Consider the following 18,008-nt stretch of genomic DNA (forward strand, 5'->3'; position numbering starts at 1 on the left):
CGCTAAACAAACCCAATCTCTTTGGATTTATGAGTTGACAACATCAAGACAGATTTCTGTGTCCTCAAGGAAGGAGACTGCTGAGCGCAGTGCTTTGCATATGTTAATTCCTCAAAATTAGACCAAGTCTGTGTCTGCCTGGCACACACGGCACTTCCGTCGATGCGCTACTTACTGCTGGTACTAATCCTGCATTATACGTGTGGCACAGATTCGTACTCTTGAAAGTTTATTTTTCCCTCTGGGCACTGGAGATGTAAAAGGATCCCGGTTCTCCTGTCCTTGTATAAGAGTGCATTCATTCTTTTTTTGTTTTAAATTTTATTGAAGTATAGTTGATTTACAGTGTTGTGTTGATTTCTGCTGTATAGCAAAGTGACTCACTTATACATATATATATTCTTTTCCATTACGGTTTATCACAGGATATTGAATATAGTTCCCTGTGCTGTACAGTAGGACCTTGTTATTTATCCATCCTATATATAATAGTTTGCCTCTGCTAATCCCAAACTCCCAGTCCTTCCCTGCCCACCCCCCATTGGCAACCACAAGTCTGTTCTCTCTGTCTGTGAGTGTGTTTCTGTTTCATAGATATGTTCATTTGTGTCGTACTTTAGATTTCACATATAAGTGATATCATATGGTATTTGTCTTTCTCTTTCTGACTTCATTTAGTATGATAATCTCTAGGTCCATCCATGTTGCTGCAAATGGCATTATTTCATTCTTTTTGTGGCTGAGTAGTATTCTATTGTGTATATGTACCACATCTTCTTTATGCATTCCTCTGTTGATGGACATTTAGGTTGTTTCCATGTCTTGGCTATTGCGAATAGTGCTGCTACGAACATAGGGGTGCATGTATCTTTGCAAACTAGAGTTTTGTCTGCGTGTAAGAGTGCATTCTTTCTTGATATGTTGTCTTAATTTTGCTTTTAGTCCAGCCATATATGATGGGCATTCTCCAGTTCTTTCAATGGCAAATGGTAATCCACCGAGTGCCTCTGTAAGAAAAATGGTTTAAAAAAAATGTAACCATTTCCAGTTGATTGTTGAATCCAATTTGTTAAAAGCTTACCATTTTCGAGATTTGTGCATTTACTTTGCTGCTCCCCAGAGGGGTGTTGCGAGGGAAGAGTGCCCGTGTTGGAGCTCGGTGGGGTGTTTTGGGGTTTCCATCCTGCCCTGTTCACATGGGTGTTGGTTTTCGCTTCATGCTGATCTATGAGGAGGAGCAGTGGTAGGTGAGCAAAGCCCCTAGAAGGATGCACTCAGGAACTGCAGCTCAGAGAGAACCCCGGGAAGAGAAAGGAATTTATCTGCCCAGGTCTGTCCTCCCATCGTCAGAATTTGTGAGGGGAGATGAGACTTCTGTCCCACGGTATCAATACGTCATTCCTTCCCTCTGAGTTTCCTTTGATTTCCTCCTTTGTTTTTTCACTTAAACTGGGGACCAGCATATCCTTATTGCTGTTAAATATCACAATGTGAGATGCAACCTTCACTTTCTAGATGTGTGCTTCCAGATCCTTCTGTGCCTGCTTTAAAACACAATCACAATCTATAGAGTAACGCCATTGAAAATGTCAGTATCTTGGAAAAATGTCAGGCTTCCTTCTTTTGGTCTGATCCATCAGAGCAGTATTATTTTAAGAATCTAACCTGGAAAAATATTAGCATCATCTTATTCTTTTTTTTTTAAATTAATTAATTTATTTAATTTATTTATTTTTGGCTGCATTGGGTCTTCATTGCTGCACACAGGCTTTCTCTAGTTGCGGCGAGCGGGGTCTGCTCTTCTTTGTGGTGCACGGACTTCTCATTGCGGTGGCTTCTCCTGTTGCGGAGCACGGGCTCTAGGGCGCGCAGCCTTCAGTAGTTGTGGCACGCGGGCTTCAGTAGTTGTGGCTCGCGAGCTCTAGAGCACAGGCTCAGTAGTTGTGGCGCACGGGCTTAGTCCCAACGCGGCACGTGGGATCTTCCCGGACCAGAGCTCGAACCCATGTCCCCTGCATTGGCAGGCGGATTCTTAACCACTGCACCACCAGGGAAGCCCTCATCTTATTCTTTTGTTTCATTTGGTTAGAGTCAGTGTTATAGCTGTCTGTCTTTCCTAGTGGACTGCCTAAGTCGTAACGGTTGCATTTGTGTAATTTTGGTTTCAAATGAACCACAGTCACAAACTCCACAAAGGCGAGTTGATGGTTCTGTTATTAGCATAAAAACTCTCCAGTCCTCTGCAAACATCTGAAGTTGGCTAGATTGGCTTCTGAAATCAAGCTCATTGTTTTATGCTTTTTAAGGATGAAACTGAAGAACACACATACAGACTAAAATATAGCCTCCCCTCAAATCCCCCAGCCCTCGGCTAATTTCAGTCTCTAGATTTTCCTAATCTGGACATTTCATATAAATGGACTCATGCAGTCTGTGGGTTTTCTGACTGTCTTCTTTCACTGAGCATAATGTCATCAAGGTTCATCTGTGTTGTAGCTGGGTCAGTACTTCCTCCTTACAGCTGATTTATGTTCCATCGTATGGATTACTACGTTTTGTTTATCCATCCATCAGTCGATGGACGTTTGGGTTGTTTACACTTTTTGGCTTTTATGAGTAATGATGCTGTGAACATTCTTGTACAAGTTTTTGTGCAGATGCATTTTAAAAAATCTCTTGGGTATGTATCTAGGGGTGAAATTGGTCGTGACTCGTAAGTTTAACATTCTGAGGACCTGCCAAGCTGTTTTCCAAAGTGGTTGCACCATTTTATATTCCTACCAGCAATGCATGAGGTTCCAATTTCTCCACATTTTCGCCAACACTTGTCTTTGCCTAACTCAGGGTCACTGGATTTACTCCTGTATGTTCGTCTGAGAGTTTTATAGTTTTAGTTCTTACATTTAGCTCTCTGATCATTTGTTGTTACTTTTTGTGTATCTGGGTAAGAAAGGAATTCAGCTGCATTCTTTGTATGTCAGTATCATACACACAATTGAAAAGACTATTCTTTGCCCAATTAGTTGTCTTGGCACCTTTGTTGAAGATCAATTGGCCACACGTGTGAGGGTTTAATTCCTAACTCTCGGTCCTATTCCTTTGATCTAAAATTTTCCTGTAGCTTTGTAGTAAGCTTTGAAATTGGGAAGTATGAGTCCTCCAACTTTGTTTTTCTTTTTCAAGGTTCTTTTGGCTCTTCTGGGTCCCTTGCATTTCCACATGAATTTTAGGATCCGCTTGTAAATGTTTATCAAAAAAAGCTCCAGTTAAGAATTTGATAAGGATTGTATTGAATCCATAGTGAATTTGAGGTTACCTACTCCTTAAACCTTTAAATTATAAGTGATAAGTGAGTTTCACACTGTCTTTCATCTTTTTGGAGATTACTCGTGATTTGGAAGTGCAGTCTTGACTTCAGAGTAGTACCTAAAGAAAAAATGTTGAATAAAGTATTAAATCTTTTAAATGTTTAAATGTGGTCCCTGTAGTAAATTCATATAGTACCATAAACAAGGTTATATTTGTGAAGTTATCACTTACAATGTACCAAACCATTATTAGACTTGAAATTTATGGTATTTGACTAAATATATTTTTTAAAAGAAGGAATCAGTCGTCAAAGTCGTATTATTTCCAGCTGATTTAGTTTTATTTCAGCAATATTATCTAACCCAAGACCAGACTTTATGACTTAATACATACTGCTAATGATGATGTGATAATATTCTGAAACCCATTGATTCAAAAGGCTTATGGTCACTTTCCTAGTGAGTGCACAGACTTTTTTTTCCCCCCAGTTGTGAGAGATTTAAAAGATTCCAGAAAATATATACTAAAGAGCTATATTGGCACCACCCGGGTTTGTTTAATCTTTACTTGTTCCTTCTGTCGGGAGTTTTCCTAGAGCCCAGGGTGCCTGAAGAAGGAAAAGTCACTGAGGCGCCAGGAGCTGACGGCTTCATGGATGCAGTTGTGAAAACTTGGGTGCCCGGGCTGGTTAGCGGTGCTGCTTGTTCCCCTACTTCGGCTGAATTCTGCCAGCACCTACCAGTCGTCTCCCATCATTTGGAAACTTAGGTGATTGGAGGTCGGGTACTGGGATGCAGCTGAGAATGCCGTGGCCTCGCTGCTGGGTCTGAATGGGTCCTTGAGAAGGAAAAGAGAACTGAAGACAGCAAGTATCTGAGGTCAAGTTCAGGCTCTTTTACAAACATCAAAAGAAACCTGTCTGCTCTCTTTCCTTCTTTCTCAGGGCCCTGGAGTCCATGGTCAGGAAAGTGGTTCCCTATTCATAGGTTGCAGCTAAAGTCAGAGGAAATTTTGACCTTCAGGAATCCTTGAGGAAAGAGGCCTCTTACAGGCTCCAAATGAGCTGCTCTTTTTTTCTCCCCCGCTTGCATTGCAGCCCCTGGAAAGAGAGGCCCAGCTCCCAGCGCAGAGCACACACTTGGAGCACTGCTGGGGGGTGGGCTCCACCCTGGGGTGCCTCCTCACAAACTTCCATGGGGGTCTCCCTTCGATGGGAGGAGGTAGAGTACATGCACCCCCCCTCCCCCAGAGAACAGTGCTGTCACAGTGTGACTCGAGGTCCAAATAAGGGAACTACCCCCTCGCTCCATCGCCCACCAAGAACGCTCCCAGAAAGGAACACTGGATGAAGGTTTTATGGGAAGAAGACAGCTTAGAAACCTGCAGATATGCTGTGTGCTATTAAAATGAGATCAACAGCTGTCGACGGGGCCGGGTCACAGCGGCTCCTCTTATTTATTTTTATTTTTATTTTTTAAAATTTTTATTGGGGTAGAGTTGATTTAAAATGTTGTGTTAGTTTCTATTGTACAGCAAAGTGAATGAGTTATACATATACATATATCCACTCTTTTTAGATTCTTTCCCCATATAGGCCATTACAAAGCATTGAGTAGAGTTCCTTGTGCTATACAGCAGGTTCTCATTAGTTATCTATTGTATATATGGTAGTGTTTATATGTCAGTCCCAATCTTCCAATTTGTCCCTCCCCTCCCCTTTCCCTCACTGGTAACCATAAGTTTGTTTTCTACATCTGTGACTCTATTTATGTTTTGTAAATAAGATCGTTTGTACCATTTTTTTTAGTTTCCACATACAAGGACTATCATGTGATACCTGTCTTTGTCTGACTTACTTCACTCTGTATGACAGTCTCTAGGTCCATCCACATTGCTGCACATGACATTATTTCGTTCTTTTTTAGCGGCTCCTCTTAGAAGAAGCCCCAGGAGTCTCCTTCAGTTATAAGTGGTACAGCCCAAAAGGGGCAGTTATCTGGCGGCAGAAACTACAGGAAAAAAGCGTGACAGTGGTGTGCGAGAAGGGACAGAGCTAGTTGCTCATAGACCTGGTCCCCAGGGTTGTTCAGTGTGTGGGTGTTGGTGTCATTTAGGAAAATAGGACTTTAGGTGCAGAATTGCCCTCCTGTGTGTCAGAGATGCTGCTGACAGGAGAGCAAGAGGAAGGACACGTCCATGTACTAAAATAATAAATCCTTCGGGAAACACTGTAAACGTTTCTGCCCTCGGCCAGTGGGATGGGACACTGGAAGTGGGGGAGGGGATGGGGAGTGGGGATCCAGGAGCGGGGCGGGTGGGAATCTCAGCCCTGAGCTGGTCTGAAAGGGACCCAGCCCCTTGCCCTCTGCATCCTCCCCATCACGACAGACCCCACTACCTTCCTTTGTTCCCCAGAGGGCATCTCCCCGTCCTGTGGAGGGACGTGGCTCCTCTAGATGAAGATGCTTCGATAGTCGGGCTTTTACCGTGTGTATCTGGTCTGAGACGTGACACCCTAAGTGGCTTCTAATTGTGAGGCATGGTCTGTGCCGCTTGGGTTGAGGCCAGTTTCCCTCTGTGACTCTCAAGCAGCCTGGGGCAGAGAGCAGGTCGTGTCTACACGGGGACAGAGGAGTGTCCTCTGAGAGGGACCTCACCGTGTGTGCCTTTATCTCCAGAGCAGCCCCTCTGAAGGCGGCGCCTCCACCCTCCACTCCAAGGAAAATGTGCGCTTTGGAGGACAGGAATTTGTCTGTCTTCTTCACCTTCTCTGTTTCCTGTGGCTTCAAACAACCCGGGCTCACGCTCTCACAGGTCTGGGCAGGTTCCTTCGCAGAGGCTCTGGGAAGAATCCGTTTCCTGGCCTTTTACAGAGTCCGCCCACAGTCTTTGGTTTGTGGCTTCTTCGTCCATCTTCGAAGCCAGCAGCAGAGCATCTTCAGGTTTCTCGGACTCTCCTGCCTCCCTCTTCCATGTGAGAGGACAGCAGAGCATCTTCAGGTTTCTCGGACTCTCCTGCCTCCCTCTTCCATGTGAGAGGACAGCAGAGCATCTTCAGGTTTCTCGGACTCTCCTGCCTCCCTCTTCCATGTGAGAGGACAGCAGAGCATCTTCAGGTTTCTCGGACTCTCCTGCCTCCCTCTTCCATGTGAGAGGACAGCAGAGCATCTTCAGGTTTCTCGGACTCTCCTGCCTCCCTCTTCCATGTGAGAGGACAGCAGAGCATCTTCAGGTTTCTCGGACTCTCCTGCCTCCCTCTTCCATGTGAGAGGACAGCAGAGCATCTTCAGGTTTCTCGGACTCTCCTGCCTCCCTCTTCCATGTGAGAGGACAGCAGAGCATCTTCAGGTTTCTCGGACTCTCCTGCCTCCCTCTTCCATGTGAGAGGACAGCAGAGCATCTTCAGGTTTCTCGGACTCTCCTGCCTCCCTCTTCCATGTGAGAGGGCAGCAGAGCATCTTCAGGTTTCTCGGACTCTCCTGCCTCCCTCTTCCATGTGAGAGGCACTGGGCCCACCTGATAACCCAGGGTGATTGTCCATCCCGGGGTCAGCTGGCCAGGAACCCAATGCCCGTCGCTGTGCACCGTATCATCACCACAGGTCCAGGGATTAGGTGGAAACCTTTGGGGGCTGTTATCCCACCTACCAACCCTGAGTCTCCATGGCTTAGAATGGTCCCTGTCGCGTGTCAGGTGTCCAGGTGATAGCTGATGAATGAATGAGTAAAGTTAGTGCCAGCCCGTATCTTCATCTGTGTAAGCAATGCTTCATTTCAGAGAATCAGCTGACTAGTGGAAAAAACGTGGAATTCGGGGTCAGAAGACCTGTGTTCAAGGTCTTTTAAGAGCTGTGTGTCTGTGGGCAATTTACGTAATCATTCCAGAGCCTCAGTTTTCTCATCTGTAAAATGGGAACACCCACCCGCCCCACCCCATCCCCCTGTCTAGCCTGCCTGCACAGGGTTATTGGCTCATCCCGTGGGTTCAGCCTCTGAATGTTTGTTGAGTTCCTGCTGCTGCCCAGATAGGGGGTCACCGAAGGTTCTCGGAGGAGGAGGTGGCAGCTGAGAAATGTGTGAATGAAGGAGGGGGCGAGCCATGTGGGTATGGGTGGAGGAGGGTCCCGGCTGGGGGAAAAACCTGTGACTCCTTGTGGCTGCAGGTTCAGGCCTGGTGCCCCAGCGACGAGGGCCTTAGACACCACAGTCCAGGGGGTGGATTTTATGCTAAGTTAGACAGATGTTGAACAGGAAAGTGACACAATTTGACATATATTTGAAGAAAAATCCTTCTGCTTTACAGTTAACATGATATGATGTCAAGTGTTTGCTGCATTGGACTCCAGTGGTGGGGGTGGGCTGGGTGGTGAGGGGAGGCGGATATTAGGGGCCGCAGGTCAGGGGTGCTGAGTCTGGGGGATAAGAGCACCGACGTGCGTTATACTCTGCTCTCTTCTTGTGTGTGTGTTTGACAATTTCCACGATAAAAAGTTAAAAATAGATTTGACAGTGTATATAAACAAGTATCACAACCCAGCAGTAAAAGACAGCATCCCCCAGCCCCCGCTGTGCCGCCAGCGTGGAGGCCACGGCAACATCTAAGTGCACTGATGGAAGCTTTGGGACAGTGGATCACAGGAGGATGACTTGGGCTCAGGAAGGCGATGCACGGGGCGGGGGGGAGGTTTCCTCGTGGCTGCATCGAGGGCCAGCTTTGCTGGCACCGGGGTGGCTGGCGCCTGGGAGTGCGGGGTCGCCAGCTCGGGTACCATCCCGGGTGATGCTCTGTGGTCCCACTCCGCGGGGGACTCGCCTCCACGATGGGACATTGAAGCTCAGAGGGCCGAGGACGCAGAGCCTGGAGGAGAGAGAGGGAGGTGTACAATATTCCCCTGGGGAAACCTGAGCTGTCACCATCACCGCTTTTCCTTCGATGATTTAGGGGCAAGTGGGGCACCGCTTTTCCTTCGATGATTTAGGGGCAAGTGATTTAGGGGCAAGTGGGGTATCTGCACTAATAGGACCCCTCCCTCCCCCCCCCACCCCGCGCCAGCCAACTGGACTGAGAGCTGAGGGTCCCCGTGGTTGGGTTTTTCATGGGTGGGAGAAACGTGAATTGCTACAGCACTTCCAAACTTTGACTTCTGTCTTACACATTATTCTAGGGATCAGAATAGGCCAGCTCATGACCTTGTCTGTTAAAACACACTAATCCTCTTCCCCTTACTCCCACGCCGACACCATTTTTGTGGAAAGACATTTGGATTTGGTCATACCATTTTCTGCTACAGAAGGTTTGCACGCACCTTGTCAGGTGACCCTAAACCCTAGCTTCCTCCTGGGACTTTTGCTTTAACCCTTTGATCTCCGAATGCAGAGGAAGCCCTTTGACATTAACTGGCACATTAAAAGAAAAAAGAAAGCAGAGGGGGAAAAAAATCCCCTCTCATTGCAAAAGTAGTGTATCCTGTTAAAAATATTTTTTAAATAATTAGGAAATATGAAAACAAGTGATGGTTTGCCTATAATGGCATTATTCAGAAATACCCATTTTAATAGGCTTTTCTATTAAACTTTACGTATTATTGGATTTTAGGACATCTGAGTAGGCATATTAAATAGGCCTCTGCTTTTCTGTGGAGAGAGAGGGTCTGTGTAAAACTTAGAAACGCTCTTCTGAATGACACAGAAAGTACATTCAGTAGTGGTTTTTCCATTCAACTTTTGCCAGCTGAGAATGTCGGAATGTCAGGAATTTTCCTCTACCACTTCCCTCTTTGTTTGAATCCTGAGAGACCTCGGGATGTGTTTTGGCTTCTGCCCTTGAGTGTGCGCGGCCCTGGTGTTCTGGGGGAGGGTGAGAATTTCTGCTCGAGCGCTGGCCCTCCTAGACAGACCAGCACCGGCTCCCAGGCTGCGTGGAAGCATCTCACCAGGGACAGAGCGTTCTCTGAAAATCCTAAAACGACCAATCCCTGAAGTTCCAGGACCCGATGCCAGAGCCCCCTGGCTTGGGTGACTCATCTGGGGAGAGAGAGCCCAGCTGGGGCCTGTCCTTGTTTGGAAATTTCATGTATTTTCCACCACTGCTCACCCTTGATGTGCAGAATTTTGCTGCTATGGAATTTATGACACCACCAACCTGCGTGTAAGGGATTTTGCCTGAAGCAGACTGGGTGGTCTAAAGGATTAGGTTTCCTGGAATAACACTTCCTGCCTGTGTGCTGAGTGTGTGTGTGTGTGTGTGTGTGTGTATAGGCACACAAAGGATGCTGTGGGATGGGAAGAAGGGAGCTTTGTTTTGCAGGTAAGGCAAGAGCAGGGCAGGGGAAGGAGGTTCCATGCAGAGCCTGTCTCACCTTGAACCGTGAGTGTCCTCACAGAGCTGGGAAAACCTGAGCCCCGCCACCGCCACCCCCACACCAGTACAGAGCCAAACGCGGGTCAACACCCTGTCTTGGGTCTTCATCCTGTGCCCCTAAGGTGGGTTCTCAGGACACTCACTAGGTCCCTAGATGTTAATAAATATTACTTGAAAAATGGTAAAAAGTAAATTAAAAATTCTGAGTTAAAAGGAAAATAAATAGGTTCCTTTACTACAGAAATTTTCAGAGCCTTTCATGTACTAGTAAAACTCCGTAAACCTCCAGGGGAACGTTGTAATATGTAGAGTTTCTCAAACTTACATGACCAAGAAGCTTTTTTCCAAAAAGTACTTCAAGGGCACAGGGTTCTGCAGAAAACCCTTCTTTGGGAAATACTAAGCCATCTTGCCTCACGTGCCATTTCATATTTTTCAGAAACTTGAGTTTAATTGCTGCCCGGTATTCCATCATACGGCTAAGCCAAAGTTATGTTTCCAGTCCCCGATGGTTAGACATTGAGGTTGATTACAATTTTTCAGCATTACTGATGATTCTAGAATGAATTCTGGTTTCTTTGAGGCCACCTCTGATCATCCCCTTCAGAAGTGGAATTGTTGAGTCAAAGCATAGGAATGTTTCAAGACTTTTAAAAAATTTTTAATTTTATTGGAGTACAGTTGATTTACAATGTTGTGTTAGTTTCAGGTGTACAACAAAGTGATTCAGCTGTACATATACATATATTCATTCTTTTGTAGATTCTTTTCTCATATAGGTTATCACAGAATATTGGGTAGAGTTGCCTGTGCTATACAGTAGGTCCTTGTTGTTTATCTGTCTTATACATGGTAGTGTGCATGTGTTCATCCCAAGCTCCTGATTTATCCTTCCCCCCTGACATTTCCCCTTTGGTAACCATAAATTTGTTTTCTCTGTCTGTACGTCTGTTTCTGTTTTGTAAATAAGTTCATTTGTATCATTTTTTAAAATTAGATTCCATATATGAGTGATATCATATGATATTTGTCTTTGTCTGACTTTGTTCTCTTAGTATGATGATCTCTAGGTCCATCCATGTTGCTACAAATGGCATTATTTTATTCTTCTTTATGGCTGAGTAATATTCCATTGTATATATGTACCACATCTTCTTTATCCACTCCTCTGTCGATGGACATTTAGGTAAGACTTTCTAAATACATTGTCCAGATGCTTTCCAGAAGGGTCATGCCCACTTATCATTCTGCCCGTTGCTGGAAGTGGGAGCAGCACTTTTGCACCTGTGAAAGCTGAGGGTCTTAGAAGCTCAGAGAAGGCCATTCCCTTGCCCTCACTCTGTAGACATCCAGCAGTTACAGCACAAACAGTCACACACACGGGCATAAACAGCCTCTTCTTTTGGGGGACAGATTGTTCACAAGGGATTTTGAACTGGCGTTTATTGTGCTGATTTTCAAATAACCTTTCAAGGTGAGAGTTTTTAAAAAGTTTTATCAACCTCCTGTGATTGAGAACTTTGTTTCTAGAAGAATCTTTCATGAGAGTGTTTCATCAGTCTTAATTCCGACCCCACGGAAATGGAATGATGTCACGTTGAGTGTTGAGGCCGATTGTGGCTTTTGTTTTATATTTGTAGGGGAAAAGTATACACATTGTAGGCCAGACGTGATTTATCTTTTTGTCCTCCACAAACATTATCCTTTGGCCAACGCATTACTGGGTTTTGGAACTGAGACACGAACTTTAACTCATTAAAACCCCCAGGTCCCCGGTAATAAAGTTTAAGTGGCTTCATCAACAGATTTATTTCAAAATGATTCCATTTGGAGGAAGGAAAGAGCAAGTAATGCATTATATACAAAGCTCTAGTAAATAATTCATGAGACCTGCACAGCAGTGACCATTTCAGATTCACTTCACGGTGTTACAGCTGAAAACGAATTCTGTCTTAGAAAAGCCACGATTTGCTCCTCTTTGTGTATACATTTTGTACTGACTCTCCTGCTTCGAGTGTTTAAGTGGACCATTCTTAGACGGAGGCTATTTTGGAAAAATAGACATTTTATATAATTGGGCTAAAAGGACACTTTATATGTATTCCTTTCCATTAGCAAAGCAGGAATGTTTTAAAAAATACATGGCTTTTTTCTCCTTTATGGCAGGAATTCTGATTTTGGTTTCTGCATCTGGAGTGGGTTGCCAAAGGATGGACTAAAAATAGATTTTTGATGCCTGACAAGGACAACAAACACAGAGCTGTGCAGCCAGTGCCTATGGAAAGGCTCTGTCCTCAGTGACTCCTGGTCAGCGGCCGGGGTCCTCCAGCTGGGAACTCCTGGGTCCATCCTGAGCTCCATCCAACCCGTTCCCTTTTCCGAAAGCCACGCAGGAGCAGGGGAGTTTCTCATCAAGGTGGATGGAGACTTGCACGAGGGCGGTGGGGCTGGGGTGGGTGGCCTGCTTCTTTGCACACTCTGGTGAGGCCACACTAGCATCCTGCAGTAAAAGGAATCCTCGGCTATGGATGTGCTTCCAATTTCCAAATAGGATCGTTTCAACTTGGCCAGTGTTGGTTGATTCAGTGAAAAGTATTGCACGGGAAGTAAAAATGAACGATGGTTTTGTTGTTTGCCAGAAGAACATCAGGATCCGAACTTTCTCTCCCTGCTCCCCCCCTCCCCCCGACTCCCCAGTAAATATGGCTGCTTTTTATTTTTATTTCTTTTTCTTTTTTTATATTTTATTTTTATTTTATATTGGAGTGTAGTTGATTTACAATGTTGTGTTCGTTTCAGGTGTACAGCAAAGTGATTCAGTTGTACATATACATATATCCATTCTTTTTCAGATCCTTTTCCCACATAGTTTATTACAGAATATGGAGTAGAGTTCCCTGTGCTGTACAGTAGGTCCTTGTTGATTGTCTGTTCTGTATATAATAGTGTATATATGTTAATCCCAAACTCCTAATTTATCCCTTCCCCCCACCTTTCCCCTTTGGTAACCACAAGTTTGTTTTCTATGTCTGTGAGTCTATTTCTGTTTTGTAAATAAGTTCATTTGTATCATTCTTTTAGATTACACATATAAGTGATATCATATGATATTTGTCTTTGTCTTATTTACATTCACTCAGTGTGATAATCTCTAGATCCATCCATGTTGCTGAAAATGGCATTATTTCATTATTTTTTATAACTGAAATATGGCTGCTTTTATAAAATTTTAAAATCATTTAAAAATCATCATAAAAATTTATACAGTACAGACTCTTATGAGGAAAAGGTACATGTGATGAGAAATCCCACTGTTAACATTTTGAGAAACATTATGTTATGCCTATACACACGGACACACCCAGACACATTTTACCCAAAATTATATTATGCTGCGTCTGCTGCTCTGAGACTGTTGTTTTCATTTAACGGTATGTCAAGGATATCTTTTCCTAGAAATAAAAATCCTCACCATCATTTTAATGGTTGTGGCATTTCCATGATATACATACACTGTTAATGAATTCTCTATGATGAACCTTTGGGTTGTTTTGAATATTTTTCTCCCATTTACCACATAAGGATGAGGATCTTTGTGTGACGATCACAAAAGTGGAACTTTGGGGTCAAATGATACACACGTTTCAACTTTTTGTTATATGTTACCAACAGTAGCTTTGAAAGAAGATCTCTTTTTTTTTTTTTAGATAAAAATTGTATATGCTTAAAGTGGGCAACACGATGATTTGATGTATGTATACGTAGTGAAATGATTACTGCAGTCAAGCTAATTAGCATATTTTCTCTTCACATAGTTACCCTTTTTAAGTGGTGAGAACATGTGAAATCTATTCTCTTGGCAAATTTCCGGGTTCAAGTATTATCAGCCACAGTCATCATGCTGTATATTCCATCTCTAGACTTACCCACATAGCTGCAACCTCGTCCCCTTTGATCAGTGTCTTCCCACCCACCCCTACCCAGCGCCCCCATCTCCTGCTAACCACCACTCTGTTCTTTGCTTCTATGTACTTGACTTTTTTAAAAAATTGATGTATAATTGTCATACCACATTATGTTAGTTTCAGGTTTACAACATAGTGATTCGGTGTTTGTATGTATTGTGAAATGATCACCACAATCAGTCTAGTTCACATCCTAGGTAACATTCGTCACTGCACAGTTACAATTTTTTTTTCTTGTGATGAGAACTTTTTTTTTTTTTTTTTAAACTGGCCAGAGGGGAGGATTCTTTTATTTATTTATTTATTTATTTATTTTTGTTTGTGTTGGGTCTTCGTTTCTGTGCGAGGGCTTTCTCCAGTTGCGGCGAGCAGGGGCCACTCTTCATCGCGGTGCGCGGGCCTCTCACCGTCGCGGCCTCTCCCGCTGCGGAGCACAGGCTCCAGACGCGCAGGCTCAGCAGTTGTGGTGCACGGGCCTAGCTGCTCCGCGGCATGTGGGATCTTCCCGGACCGGGGCACGAACCCGTGTGCCCTCCATTGGCAGGCGGATTCTTAACCACTGCGCCACCAGGGAAGCCCGTGATGAGAACTTTTAAGATCTATTCTCTTAGGAACTTTCAAATATACAGTACAGTATTATCAACTATAGTCACTATGCTATTGATTCCCTCCCCTGACTTATTTATTTTATACTTGGAAGTTGGTACCTTTTTTTTTAATATAAATTTATTTATTTTATTTATTTATTTTTGGCTGCGTTGGGTCTTCGTTGCTGCGCGGGGCTTTCTCTAGTTGTGGCGAGCAGCGGCTAATCTTCGTTGCGGTGCGCAGGCTTCTCATTGCAGTGGCTTCTCTTGTTGTGGAGCATGGGCTCAAGGCTCACGGGCTTCAGTAGTTGTGGCACACGGGCTCGGTAGTTGTGGCTCGCGGGCTCTAGAGCACAGGCTCAGTAGTTGTGGCGCACGGGCCTAGTTGCTCTGTGGCATGTGGGATCTTCCCAGACCAGGGCTCCAACCCGTGTCCCCCTGCATTGGCGGGGAAGCCCGGAAGTTGGTACCTTTTGACCACCTTCACCTATTTTGCCCACCCCTACCCGTGGCCTCTGGAAACCTCCAGTCTGCTCTCTGTATCTGTGAATTCAGTTTTTGTTTTTAGATCCACAGGTAAGTGAGATCATATGGTATTTATTTTTCTCAGACTGACTTACTTCTCTTAGCATGATGCCCTCAAGTTCTGTCTGTGGTATTGCAAATGGCAAGATTTCATTCTTTTTTATGGCTGAATAATATTCCTGTGTGTGTGGGGGTGTGTGTGTGTGTGTTTGTGAGTGTGTGTGTGTGTGTGTGTGTGTGTATCATATCTTATTGATCCATTTATCAGTTGATGGACACTGGTCGTTTTTCCACGTCTTGGCTTCTGTAAATAATGCTGTTGTGTACATGAGGGTGAATATATCTTTTCAAGTTAGTGTTTTTGTTTTCTTCAGATAAATATCCAGAAAGGAATTGCTGGACCATTTAGTAGTTCTAGTTTTAATCTTTTGAACAACCTCCATACTGTTTTCCATAGTGGCTACACCAATTTACATTCCGGACAACAACATATGAGGGTACCCTTTCCTCCATATCCCCGCCAACACTTGTTATTTCTTGTCTTTTTAATAATACCTGTTCTAACAGATGCGAGGTGATATCTCATGTGGTTTTGATTTGCAGTTCCCTGATGGTTAGTGGTGTTGAACATCTTTCCATAAACAGGTCTTAAAATACATTCCTGTGAAGTGTATGAGCGCCTCCTGCCCCAAACCCACACCAACCCTGGATATGATCAATCTTTTTAATAACTTAATAAATTAATAAATACCCTATCATTGCTTTTTTTCATTTCTTTTATTATCATTGAACATATTTTAAAATATTTATTGGCAATTCATTACTCTTCCTGTGATTTATCTATCTATATATATCCTTTGTTCATTTTTCTATTGAGCTGAGCTATCTTTTTCTTATTGTCTTTCAAAACACCTCCGTGATATATTCTTCAGATATATTCAAATATATTTAAAGATATATTCTTCAAAATATACATAAAATCTGTATGTAGCCCCAAGATAAGTATCTGTCCTGCTTGGGGATGAATGATTCTCATGACCAGCAACACTTGCTGTGTTCACATTTGGAACGAAGCTCATCTCTGTCACCATTTGTTGTGAATTTGTGGGACGGCAGCCTTCCAGACCCGAGGGCGGGGGCCGAGATGCCCTTGCTGCCGTGTTCCTCCTTAGCAGCCAGGCCTGGGTGGTGTGATTTGTGCCAGTCTCATCTTTTCCTTCCCTTGGCAAACATCTTCTTATCGCTGTATCATCCTAATGACATTGCCCTGGGTCCACCATATTAGATAAGTGATGAGCAGTAGAGAAAAGAAAATTCATAGGATAGCAACCTTGAAAATAATGTTTATTTTTGGCTTTCCACAAGAATGAATCTCATGGTTTATAAACTACAAGGGAATGTGCCGTTGAGGAGGAAAATTTATCATCTGATCTGAATTCTGGGGAAATTCCAGGGATCCTATAGGGATGTTGTAGGGTGATAATTTTATGTTTAATTTGGGATTGCATAAAGTATGTTCACTTTGGCCTAAAACTATCCCTTGTTCCTAAACAGTTTCATTCACTGGCTCCCATGTACTATCGTGGATCCGCAGCTGCTGTCATAGTGTATGATATTACCAAACAGGTAAGAAGGTGCCCTTTAGAATTTAGGTGCCGTTTATGGTGATCCTCCTAGAAAGACCAAGGCAGAGGCATCACTGAGTCTCTCCAGCAGCCTGGGGTGAGATTCCACAGTATGCTGGCTGGGGAGAGTGAACACCAGATTTTGAGTTTCTCTCATCTATATGTAGCTAAGCCTTTCAAATCTACCTGCTAAATTAAATAAACAACAGTGATCATTCGTTTTTAAAATTGACTGTCTGTTTGCAGGGGCAAGGTTATGCCTGCTAATACTGGTCTCCAGAATGTCAGCTTTTTAGGAAAAGGAAAATTACTTTTAAGTTTTGCATGTTTGATGGTTATAGATACTTATTTCCTATTAGTGTTTCAATCATACACCTTGAAACGCCAAGGATGATGTTTGTGTGTGTATAGTGTGTCTGCGTGCAGATGGGATGAATGTATTTTTCATTATCATTTTGAGAACCGAGGATACCCATCAATGAATAACGGCAGTGGTCTGCTGGCATTTCCCCCACTCCTGGAACTCAGCATTCAGGAACTGCTTAACTGAACTTAGTTAACTGCTTTAACTAATTCAATGCTGTGACCATCCATGAGTTCCTGACCACTGCTTCCTAAATGGAGTGGCTACCTTGGCTGTTTCCTGGAGGTCATTGTGAGGGAAGAGCAGTTAGGAAAATAGGACTCTAAAGCGTGCGTTTATGCGCGCGCGCACGTGTGTGTGTGTGTGTATATTTTTTCTTTTCTGATTAAGCATGAACATTGGTTCAGTCCTATAGCTTTGTCTTACTCAAGTTGAGGTAAGGCTATAATTTAAAATTAATGTTATTTATAAAAGAAAATTACTAATATGATTATCTTAACTTCAAGTTTCCATTTTAGAAGGGCAACTTTTTACAGGCTCTGTAAGTATAACTTAGCTAATATTAAATTTTGTGCCAAGATTGGAGTACTATGTTAACCTTCGTGTGCCCCCTGAAGATATTTTTCTTCATTAAATTATATTGGGTTTGTATTTCTACATGGTTCAAATATTACACTGATGGGTCTTTCCCAAGATTGATTTACACTTTTGGTTTAGGATTCATTTCATACCTTGAAGAAATGGGTGAAAGAACTGAAAGAACATGGTCCAGAAAACATTGTGATGGCTATCGCTGGAAACAAGTGCGACCTCTCAGATATTAGGTAAGATGCATTTAAAAAATGTCTGTGCAGTTCAAGTCCTCCACCCGAATGTCTGTGCGTAAAAGGCTGTCACAACTGTGTGGTTAAGTCTGTTCTCAGTGTCATAATTTAATCGATGTCATTCACTTGTGGTGATCATGGTGGTATTTATTCAACCAGAGTAGAATTGAGGGAAAAATAATAGGGAGATGCACATTTGAGGGAGTACCCACTCATAAATATTTAAATCAAGTCTCCTGTACAGAGTACAGTTACACCCCTGACTCTAGATGTCTTTGGGCTAAATGGTTTTAATATATTTTTTTAATTAATTAATTCATTTATTTACTTGGCCATGCCGCACGGCTTGCAAGATCTTAGTTCCCCAACCAGGGATCGAACCTGTGCCCCCTGCAGTAGAAGCTTGGAGTCCTAACCTCTGGACCGCCAGGGAATTCCCTTATTATTGT

At 43.5% G+C, this 18,008-nt stretch overlaps 1 protein-coding gene across 1 annotated transcript in view; it reads left to right on the top strand.

Moving 5' to 3' along the window:
- RAB31 (RAB31, member RAS oncogene family) overlaps window positions 1-18,008 on the top strand; it is a 110,238-nt gene that overhangs the window by 47,335 nt on the left and 44,895 nt on the right. The window contains exons 4-5 of the mRNA XM_082418743.1: window positions 16,301-16,372; window positions 17,453-17,559. Of these exons, the coding sequence (XP_082274869.1) occupies window positions 16,301-16,372; window positions 17,453-17,559 (179 nt within the window). The remainder of the gene's footprint in view (window positions 1-16,300; window positions 16,373-17,452; window positions 17,560-18,008) is intronic.

Source organism: Balaenoptera physalus (assembly GCF_965194825.1).
Source record: "Balaenoptera physalus genome assembly, chromosome: 12".
NCBI classification, from domain to species: Eukaryota; Metazoa; Chordata; class Mammalia; order Artiodactyla; family Balaenopteridae; genus Balaenoptera; species Balaenoptera physalus.